The following is an 11616-nucleotide window of genomic DNA, read 5'->3' as shown; positions in this document are numbered from 1 at the left end:
GGAATTCGTCGCGCCGGCTGACGTCACTCGATTCCACCCACATCACGCTCAAAATTGTCCCTCTTGTGTATACTCCTTTGTAGACTCTGTTCCGTTTTGGTGTGATGAAGGGAATTCCTCCGTCACGTAGGTGCTTTTACTTTTGCAGAATGGCAGAAGAAAAAGTTAAGAACAAGTCATGCCGACGGCTGTAATCTGCTTTAAGACAAATGTTCTCACACAGACTACGGCAAAATCAATGTTTTTATTCGAGCCAAATCCCCAGCTTGCCTTCTTGAATACAAACGAGCACTTGCGAAGTTCTGAAATCAAATTATCATTTGACGACGTAGACGTAGCGCCGCTTAGTTGCTTGGTTACTGGACGTATGCGAGGGCAATTTCCTTTAGGTTGTTCCATATGCCAAGATGGAAGAACATACAGATAGTGCGAAGATAGTTCTGCCCCAAGAGCCAGACTCCTTCTTGTCCTACAGCGAAGCCACTGTAGCACACAGTGCCAACCTGCGAGAACCATGTAAAGTTGTAAGGCAGACACATCGATTAGTGCTCTCGTGTTATGTGTTACATGTACTATAGATGATTCTTGGAACTTTCTCTACCCCTGCTCTTCAATATGTACTATAGCAAACTCTGACTGGTCGCAAATTGACACAGAATTATGCGAAGCCATCATATAGGAAACATAATGGGAAGTGTTTTTCAACGAGCACGGAGCGTTCTTCCTTTTTCTTTTTCTCACGCTTTTTTGTCAGTAAAAGTAGTGTGACTACCAAAGTAAGAGGAATACGCTCTATGCCACTGTGCTTTTAGGTCTGTTTGTTCCTTCCGTCTTTGTATTTTAGCCAAATGTAACGTGTTGATCTGCACCAACTTCAGTTGATTTAATTACTTTCAGTGCTGCTCAGGCGTTTCAAAAAGGTGCGGATGACATCAATAATTGATCAAGTCAGAGGGGAAGAAGGCATCCTGTTATTCAATCTGGGTGGATACAAATGAATGGACAAACTGCGCAGAAGTGTGCCGCCCTTATCTACAGTCCGCCAAGGTTGTCTACAGAAAAAATCATATATAACATTTACAAAAGTTGTCGGCAACGTTCTTGTCATTGAACACTCGCACCTCTCCTTTTAATTATCAGTACGATCAACGAGAAGAAATGAAACCGAGGGCTCAATTTTCGCATTACTCATATCACAATTAGCCAACAACTAAAGACACCAGGGACAGCATCTGGGAAATTACACGTACTTAGTATTTGAATTAAAGAAATTATTAACGAATGGAAATGAGAAAGCAACTGGCCGCTGATGGGGCATAAACCCATGTGCTCGTCATACGCGTGCGATGCTCTTACAAACTGAGCAACCGCGGAGCCGTTTTCCCAATACGATGCACTCGCAAAACAATAGCATGTCATTCAATGCATTACTGGATCCGATAAAAGAAACTTGCATGACGGTGCATTTGGCCATGCCACGATTCATTGTACATGCTGAGATCTCATGGTGTAGTTAACCCCCTTACCCAGATGCGTCGCACGTTCCAAATCAGGTACGCCGTGACAAAATAAAGTGGACACCATAGACATTTAACGAAAGGCAACGGCGCAATGTGCTGGGTGTACTCGCTTCCTTAACAAGAACACGTCTATATATCCATGCACGACGCTTGTGGAGCTTGTATTTCTAGAGGGACACTTTGTGTCCGCATAATATGTGTACACTTTTCATTAAAATAATTTCTTTTTTTATCATGCGTTTAGATTGCCAAATGAAAATGGTGTGTAAAGATCTCTAAACTGGGAGTTGCACAGAGCGTACTAATCACGCTCGTTTCTTTCTTTATGGGTGTAAAATAAAATGAAACAGCTCGACTTGCAACGGGGTGGGGGGCGCATATTCACCAGTTCTAGTTTATGGGTGTTTCAAGAAATAAACAGACAACAAAAGTTACAGTTACAACAACAATCCCTAAGCCAACGAATTAACTATTTATTACCTTAACGATGTAGTCCTCGGGACGCAGGAGCATTCCAGCACCGGCAGCAAGTACGATAATAGGCAGCTCTGGAACTCTTTCGCAGTCTACTGTGTACTGTAATGAAAAACAAGAAAAATTAAAAAGAAGTCGAACAACATTGTCGCAGCGCTGCAAACAGCAAGCTAACATCGTTTGTTGTTCATCTTAATCCATACCGCGGTTCGTGAAGGCGATTAGATCCCATTATTAATAAACTCCCTAGAATATCTGCATTCTTCTGAGTAGCGAAATCTACCTCCTCTCCCGACCCCCTCTCACTCGCAGCCGGCGTAGTGCGCCATGTCCTTCCCGACCTCCTGAAGCGGAGTCTACGCCGCTTCTAGGGACACGCTGCAGTCGCGGCCCGAGTGGCACACGCGCATTATAGGAACATGAGAGGAAGCTCTAGCTCGGGTCCAACTCCGACGCTGCCTATTAAAAAAAATGAAAAACGCAAAGACGTTTTTCTGAGATAACCCCTGGAACGATTTTAATGATGTTTGCTCTATTTGAGAGAGAAGGTTAAATTCTAGTGACTGTTGGAAGCGGAATTTCAATTTGGGGGCCTGACTTTGTTAAAAATATTTTCAAGTATTCGGAAGTTTGAAAAAAATAGAAACACGAAGTTTATAAATTAATAGCTCTGCATCAAGCACAGATATTGCGGTTCTGTAAACATTATCCATTAGATCATTGAAAGCGGACAAATTCGATTTGTCACCTGATATATTACGTGAAGTTCTTACGTTGTGTATAAGAGTTCTGCAAAAACTTTATCTTTATATTAATAAATTTTCTTATCTTCCTGTGTGAGATATCAATTTTGACCCCGTTAGATGTGCTATTAGAATGAATTCACAGAATTGTGATATCTTTTTACTTGCTGAAAAACAGGGTTGTAAACATGATAGTTTCGTTTCCTGAAATTTTCTGATTTTTGCCAAATTTTGTTAAAATTGGCGTCATAATATTAAATTCAAAACAAGCCGTCACTAGATTTTAAGCTTTTTTTTTTAAATGCAACACACTTCGTCAAATTCGGTGCAGTGGTTGCCGACATGAATTCTCCTTTTACATGTATTTACATAGAAGCACCCGAGCTAAAGCTTTTTCTTAAGAAGCTATGTGCTGAATGGGGAAACTACGCTTCACGTCAATAAAACGTGCTAAAAGGCGGCTGCGGGAGATGTACGCAGTCAGGGGCGCTATAAGTTAAAGCTATTCCAAACTTTTCTGTTCCATTTCTGCAATCATCGCTCCACCATTGGCCAATAACTTTTTTTGACAATTCCCTCTTCGCCTGTCTATCACGCGACGTCACGAAAACCACGGTAACACCGCGGTTTTTTTTTCCATCTTATACGATGTGAACCCACTGATTATGCATGACTGCAGAGAACAAAAGGCAAATTGTTATTTCGGATTCGAGGCCTTTTTGCCATTCGACCTCGGCTATTGTTCAAAAGTTTTCGGGCTGCACCGACTTTACCTGCCTGTTACGCTACGTCAAAAAACCGCGAAAACTCATCGCGTCAAAGTGACGTGTACGCGTTAAAGATGCATTAATATGCCGAACAAAACTCAATTTTTCTCTGAATAGCCGTAGGCTGTCCTGTTCCGTGAGGAATAAAAGATGGCTGCCGCCGATCGCTCAGGCAGTGACTATCGGACCTGCCAGAGAGCATGGCTTTATTTGCGTACAATAGTACTTTTTTGCCTGGTTGCGTAACGTTGTCGAGCAGTTTAGGCATTTTTACGACCTCACTCAGTCAACTTTTCTTTGATGATGATCCTTTTTAGCGGCATTCTTAACCTTCCGTTGCATGCCGCCGTGATTTTCGACCAGCCACCGCAACCTAAATAGGGAAAGCGGACCAATCGCAGACGCCGCACCACACTCTTCATCCGGTTATAAATTTTCAGTGCACTGGCTCGGCCCCTTCGAAACCCTCTCCACTTGAGCCGTGCTCTTCGCCACTTATCAGCCAATTAGATAAGACAAGCCGCTAAGTGTAGGCAATGTTATTCGTTTTTAGAGCAAACAAAAGTGACCTCGTATAAGCGAGGAAATCATTTGATTGGTCCCTTTAAACAACCCTGCGTGTCACCGCCCGATGGTTGCGTCAGCGGTTACGCAACTTTGACGTCAGGAGATTGTAATAAAAACATATTGGAATAGTTTTTTGTTATAGGGGCCAGGAGTCCTAAATGTGTAAGAACTGAGACGCTTAATAGGAAGTGCATGTGGCCTGAAACGCCAAACGCTGTCCCACGTCTGCCCACGTTCCACGTGCGACGCGGGGTTTTCGAGAATGGTCGTGCCAACCGCAGAATATCTTTCGGCAACGGAAAAACACTGCAAGATAAACGTGCACAGAAAGACTGCTCACTATAAATGCTCACTAATGGCGAACTACAGGGCTGGCTCTCCAGCCAGCCCTGTAGTTCGCTCTCAGCAGCTTTAGCAAGTGACTGCGGGGAGGGGAACTGCGTTACGAAGAACATGGCTGTCGGAAATGAACGTCGCCCAATAAGCTTTGTCGGCGGCGCTTCAGAGCTTGTCGCTACAGTAAGAAAGCAAAAATATCTAGGGACTATAATTTTAGGCGGAGATCATGACCTCCTTCATGTGGTTTCATAGACGGGAAGCCGTGCTAGCTAATTACCTGATTTAGTCAATAAGAACCGCTGAAGGCTTAAAATCGACAATGGTCTAGCCATCGTTAACGACTCAACGAGCAATGCACGTTTCTTTAGAGTTCTTTTTATACCTGTCTGCCAGATTGTTTTCCTGATGGCTGTGTTTCCTTCTGACTTTTTGGCGCGGCAATGAACGCGATCTTATGTGTGTGGCCAGCCCAATATTTGTTGCCCAGTAAGGTGAGAGGCAATGGTTATTTAGCTAAGAGAATCGAGAGACAGAAATTTAAGCCCTCACAGCTAAACACTGAGGAGCGACAAAATGTACATTGCGTAGTTTAGTTCCTTTTCCTAGCTTCCGTTACTGTTCCAGGCTTTTCTATGCAGCCATGACAGAGCGTGGTACTACGGTTCACTACCGATTCGCATACCTTCGTCAAGCATGCAAATATGCTTTCGCAACAGATCTTTTCAGAGTTTCATACCGCAGAAAAACAAGCTTGTGTCATTAACCAAATAGAATAAACATACCTTGCTGTAGCACGTAAGACAAATAAGTAAAGCACATTCGTAGAAATTATCAGGTATCATGCGCCCAATCAACGTGTCCGCGTGGATACGTAATCATTCCTTTATTTACATATTTGTTTTTAGTGTAGTGTTTCCTATATATATATTACTTGATTGTTGTCTCGAGTCATTCAGGCTGAAATATATGTATTACGAATTTATACTTGGATGATATCTTTCCTTCTCGATCCGCTCGCAGCTCGCGTTATTTTAAGGTTGGACTATGCACTGTTATCTCATTATTGTGTTTTCTTCTTTGTATAGTTATCTGCATCTATTAGCCCCTCCCTTCTGTAATGCTTCATGTAAGCCTTGAGGGTACTTTAAATAAAAAAACAAGTAGGACTTTGGAAGGATCGGTATTTTCTCTCCATTATAATAGATGCAATTACGTATATTCTTCGGCGCTATCAAATACGATATTCTGCATGTTTCATTCCACTTCGTGTTTTCAGCTGGTTGAATTTTGATGCAGTGATTATTTACGATATACTACGCTGCTTGTTCATAGTCAAGTCAAGCAAATGCCTTTAGGTATATTTAATGCACTGGCAGTGACACGAAACCTAATACTAATTGCTTATTTACTGCCAGTTTTACGGTGAAGCTAATAAGTACATTGCATGAGATACGCACCTCGCCTTGACCGCTTCGTGTTGCTCCAAGTGCCTGGTGGATTTTGTTAATGTACCTCTCTGGCCCGTAGATGAATGGCAGTGCGGAAGCAGGCTTGGCAGTGAATCGCTCCCAGAAAGTCTCATTTCCGATTGTTATGCTGAGTATGAGATGCAAGACAAACGTGATTCAGAAAGTGATTCCTTAGGTGATACCTGAGGGATATCCATGATTAAAGCACTGGACTTCACCTTTAATGATAATGATTAAGATCAGTGATATCTATTGCGCATCCTAGACGCCTAATACCTTTACCTCCCTTTATTTATACACAGTCTATTTGCTTAAGGTGGGATGCTGTTCATCTACTACGATCTCATGCAGAACCTTAAGTGCAATAACTTAATATATTTCGCGCAGGCATTCTTTGGCTCAAGCACGAAGGAAATTGCTAGTAATTGGTATAGCAATACATGTCTCTGGTAGGGCAATTTTGGAAATGACATACCTTACATAGAGTACGATACCATGCGAGTACTTACTAGGACATGGTAAAGGACCAGTCTTGTCCAGGAAGACGCAGGAAACGTCTATGTCCTTGATAATGATCTCTGTCATAGTCCCCAAACTGAATCTCTCCATCTGTGCCGTCAAGTGTTTTATGAAGGTAAAAGGAGAATACAGTAATGTACAGCAGGCGTTGCTGCTTCATCGTATCGAATACGGACCAGTGCTCAGGAAGCTCCGGCTCGGTTCCAAGCCCTACGACACCATCGAAGGGTAGACCGTTGTAAATCTGTAATATGGATTTAGAAGAGCAATAAAAAATTTGCAGCCTTCCGCCTATTGTGCGTCTGCGAACTCTAGTACTGCGATGCCGGATACTGCCCCGACTCCCGCCAGTGCTCACGAGTGTTTTTATAAATAACGCATTTAAAACCACAGAAACTCCTCAACTTTTATCACACAAAGTTAGAAGGCGCCCTAGATGACGACGGGCAGTACGCACATGAGCACACGGCTGATGACAGCTGCAATACAATGAGAACGCAACGTAGGAAATCACAGCGAAACGCCCATATACCGAAACAAAATCTGTCGCGAGCTCGTAACTGCTTCTTCTATTATTGTCGTTTGTTATTTCACGAGAACTTGAGAAAACAGACAACGGCCGCATATGCCGAATATCTAAGATAAACCCACGGACTTATAAATATAAATTTAAAGAAGGCAGATGTCGCTGCAAATCGTTTATTGAAGTATCCGTTACTTTCACTACGCACGGAATCTTTGTAGATATTTCCGAATATATTGATGTATGTCTTTTGTACTCCTTCATTACGCAATGCCTCTATGACTGCTGATATCTCTACAAAATAATATCACTTTCCGTAATCTATGAAAGTAATATAGAAAAGTTTATTGTACTGCACAGACTCCTCGTTTACCTGATTGGTGGCATGGATGCGATCTATTGTAGAATATCCCTTCCGTAATCTGAGGCCAGTCCGTTGTCTTGGTGGATTGAATTCAAGTGTTGCCTTTATGATATTGGGGATTACATTGGTGAATATGTTACACACAACTGAGAATAAGAGAGTGGGCGTATAATTCTACAACTGTCTGACCTCTCCATTCTCATGGTTTCGTTTCATGTGGGCATTCTTCCAGCTCGCTAGTACAGTTGAAATCGAGAGGCATTGCGCATAAGGGTCGCAAGCTTTTCAGGCAATACATCTCATCCACCTTCGATTAAATAGGCTGTTATTGAACTTTCTGCTGCCACTTTTCCTCTAGTCATGTCTTGCAAGCCGCTTACACCTTCATCGCTAGTTATAGAAATACTCTCAGTATCCTGTTCATCACTCCTTTGATTGAAGGTAGCAGGGCTACTCTACAGGTGTACAGGGACTGGTCAGTACTGAATTCTTCTGTTGCTTTTATTATATCATTGAAAATGCTGATGACATCATCCTGCTTATTGTTCGGGGCTTACATTTTGCTTTGTCCTATGCCAAGTTTTCTTCTCACTGATTTCACGCTGCTGCCACTTTTGACTGCTTCCTCAAATGTTCCCACGTTATAAGTTTGAATATTCCGTACTTTCTTCTCGTTGACCAGTTTTGACAGTTTATCGAACTCTAACGAATCCCATGAGGTGGTCAATGTTATGCTTTGTCATTGCATTATTACGTCCTTCGTTACTTGGTAGAGTATACCTACTGGTCGCCTTGGTGTCTTTCCTTCCACCTCAATTGCTCTTTATGAAATCAGTCACTATATGGTTTCATTCATTACCTCTATATTGTCTTCATCACCCTATTCTAAAGCTGCACATTTGTTACGAAAACTAGCCTGAAGTCATCTCCTTTTGCCCTTACTGCGTTTAGGTAGGTCCTCTCGACTAAATTTGCTGTTTATCTCTTCATACTGAGAGACATCCAAGTCCCGACTAACCTATGGTAACTGCTTTTTTCCCCATTAGGGCTTGCCCAGGTCCAATTAGTTTAATGCGCTTTCTGAAGAAGGCATTCATTATTCACAGCCTATTACTTTCTCGGAATTCTACCAACCTCTCACACTAGTGTACGTAGAATATATGACGTATTTGCCAGTGCTTGTTTCCCAGCTTGGTTTTTCATCACTTTTTCACTGAAGTCGCCCATCACTACAGTATACTAATCTTCTACGTTTTTTCCATGCTAATTCAAGGTCTTCATAAAACTTCCAGTTCTTCATCATGACTGTGCAGCGTACGCTCCTTGCAATACCTTTACTCTGTCCCTGCTACTCAGCTTTATAACTATGGCTGCTACGCTGTATTTATTGCTGTATAATTATTCAATATTGCCCGGTATGTTCTTATGGATTATAATCCCTAACAAATAATCTCTCTTAACTGGAAAATTTCTGTTGCAGAGGACGTGGCTGTTAGTCACTACTGTATAAGCCTCACCAGCTCTAACTTCACTAAGGCCGATAATATCCCAAGCACTGCCTGATAATTCTTCAACGAGCCCTGCTAAGTCAGCCTCACGTGAGGGGGTTTACATGGTAAACGTTCCCATGATTTCCAGTGGCGGTCTGTCTAGATACAGAGATTCGTAGCACCCCCTACCGCACCGCAGGTCTGACCACCTCCTTGGTCAGGTGCTCAGCAGCTGCTAGGGACTGACGGCCGTGGGTTAATTGGTTGAGTCATGAGGGAGGCAGTGGCAGAATACTGCACCAGGGCGGCCAATTCTTGTTCGGGAAAGGGAGTTCCTATGTTGAACATAAACTGAAGCTAATTTGGTTGCGCCTGGTCTAGTATAGCTCCACTGGCTCTCGATAATTTTCTTGCCGGTGTCAGGCACTTCTCCAAGCTTGAAAATATGATGGACTGGAGGAAAATTCAAACTTATGACCTTCAGATTAGAAGCACGTTGTTCTACGTGTCTTCCCCGCTACCGCTTATACCATGCATGTCAAAATTTTACCAAAAGGAGGGTTCCGCTTCTAGGACCTTGTGATAATGCTTGAAAAGCATCACACCTGCAGACGATATAACACCAGGTCAAAGAAAAGACTGCTGCGATTCTCGTCGGCTCTCTCGAAGGTCGTTAAGTGAGGCATACAAATTGCAGCCCTAAATAATGCCTTAGTGCCTCCACGCCTGCATCATATACAACGCCAGTTTGATTCAAGCACGATTTGCAGAGGCTTTCCTTGGCAACCTAGCAGAAGTGTAGAGGCGCACATTGACAGACGAAAAGAAGCCCGCTGTTTGGATTCCGTGTGCGCACAACGTGTCCTTCAAGCTTAAAAGGACGGCGTGCCGCGCAGGGGTGCATGCGGTCTATTCCACACCGCACAAAAAAAAATTGCACAGAAAAGTAAATTCGGATGCCTCAAAAGCCCCATTATGCATCGAAAAATATGCCGTAACGTGTGCGCCGCCTGCTGTACAGGAGTCGTCTACGACATCCCTTTATCGTGTGGCCAGTTACACATTGCACAACATCGGGTGATGCACCGAGAGGCTGCGGCAGCATAAAAATTCTTTAATATCGTGGACCAGTGGCAACCGCTCCAATCATTGGTAAAAAATGTGGATGCCTTCCTGGTTTGAGTACGCATTGCAACACTGCAAAAGTACACATTTAAACGGACAAAGTAAATCTGTGAAGCCTGCAGGATCGCAGCAAAAGGCGCAGACTGTGTAAGCACCAACTCAATTAGGTTGTTAGATAAAGAGATTGAACTCATTGATGGCTGCCTACTTGTGAAGGCGAACCCAGGCAAACCGCAGGATGTATCTTGCAATGCGTCGTAACACTCTCCTCCTGCTAGGGCATAACTTCTTAAGACACGTGGTGGGCGAATTGGTTAGAATCCATGATAGAGTGTATAAGCGCGACTGAACGAGGACGTAGCAAGGAACAGATACACAGAGACAGCGCTTCTTTGAAACATGAAGTCCCCATAGGCAATTTCGTAAGGTGTTTCGACTTGGGATTGCACTTTTTCCCAAAAACGACCTGCTGGAGTTATCAGCCGAGAGGCAATAAGACAGTCCAACCATTTCATTCTGTTCATTCAGCACTCGTAAAACGCGCAGTGGTAACATCGTGCTTCAATAATTATATGACAATATCATGTGACCACAAAGTGGAAGCCAGTTTTAGAGATCAGGCCAAGCTCCTGGCAGGTTCCGGTTACCCGATGCGTATGCTCACCTCTGTCACGGAAGGCTTCAGCTGGAAATGTAAAAACGCATCGAGTGGAAGGCGTGCCACTGCTAGGACAAAGAAAGCTGCTGTGGAAGCATACATTCATTGCATTTCCCATAATCTCTGAAGAATAGCGTCAAAATCTGAAGTGGACGTGGTTTTCTCTGCCCCTGAACGTCTACAGAAGCTGTGCAAACAGGTTAATACAGAAATTAACAAAAGGCACGCATGTTCTACTCAGCATCGAAAACATTTTGTAACCTGCACTCATAACGTTTTCTATGGCATTCCATTTTCGTGCCGAAGAACGTATGTTGGCCAAACCGGCATATGCATCAATGAGAGATTAAAAGAGCATCGATATAACGTCACTAGGGCAATCTTCGTACGTTTGTGTATTGATTGCTGAGATTGTTCCTGCAAACCCATGTTTGAAATTACATCCATTCTGTATAGGGCTCAAAGAAGGATGACAAGGGAGATAGTGGAAGCCTACGAAATAGCAAAATTACAGAAAAAGTGCGTGAACAAGCCTTCAGTGTCGCTATCTGAAAATGAGATACGGTTCCTCAGTTTATCTTTGTAACCAGTGCAGTATATGTTTTCACCATGCCTTGCACACGGGTACGGTTTGCCGATACGCACCAGTGAATGTTGCTTATTTTTTTCCCTGTCACGCTTGTTTCCCCTCGTACGGTATATATACATCGATGCATGAGAAAATAAAATCTATAGTTGAAAGTCAAGCGCTGTCTCTGTGCATCTGTTTCTTGCTACGTCCTCGTTCAGTCACGCTTATAGACTCCATCATGGACAACTTATTAGCGCGAATGAAGCTATAACTATTGGCGGAAGTGATCACTGTAAAGTTTTTGCTTCTCGTTTTTCCCTTTGCACTGTTTGAGACTACTACAACATTTCAGGTACTCTGAGCAACAATCTTAGTTCTACTTGACTCTAGCCACTTAGTTTCTGTAGCCACTAAATAGGCAGTTTTACGCACCTTCGCGTGGAAAAGGGGTTACCTTAAAATAAGTCTTGAGCTCAGGAAACAATTT

General features: G+C 43.1%; 1 protein-coding gene across 1 annotated transcript in view; it reads right to left on the bottom strand.

The window, feature by feature from the left end:
• Window positions 1-225: 225 nt before the first annotated feature.
• The window catches only part of LOC135918135 (cathepsin D-like), a 29316-nt gene continuing 17925 nt past the window's right edge, over window positions 226-11616 (bottom strand). The window contains exons 5-8 of the mRNA XM_065451792.1: window positions 6389-6642; window positions 5868-6006; window positions 2001-2096; window positions 226-503 (exon numbers count right to left, since the gene is read on the bottom strand). Coding sequence (XP_065307864.1) covers window positions 357-503; window positions 2001-2096; window positions 5868-6006; window positions 6389-6642 — 636 coding nt within the window. The 3' untranslated portion in view covers window positions 226-356. The remainder of the gene's footprint in view (window positions 504-2000; window positions 2097-5867; window positions 6007-6388; window positions 6643-11616) is intronic.

The sequence above is a fragment of the Dermacentor albipictus genome, chromosome 10 (genome assembly GCF_038994185.2).
Source record: "Dermacentor albipictus isolate Rhodes 1998 colony chromosome 10, USDA_Dalb.pri_finalv2, whole genome shotgun sequence".
In the NCBI taxonomy this organism is placed as follows: Eukaryota; Metazoa; Arthropoda; class Arachnida; order Ixodida; family Ixodidae; genus Dermacentor; species Dermacentor albipictus.
This window is presented reverse-complemented; position numbering and strand designations above follow the sequence as displayed.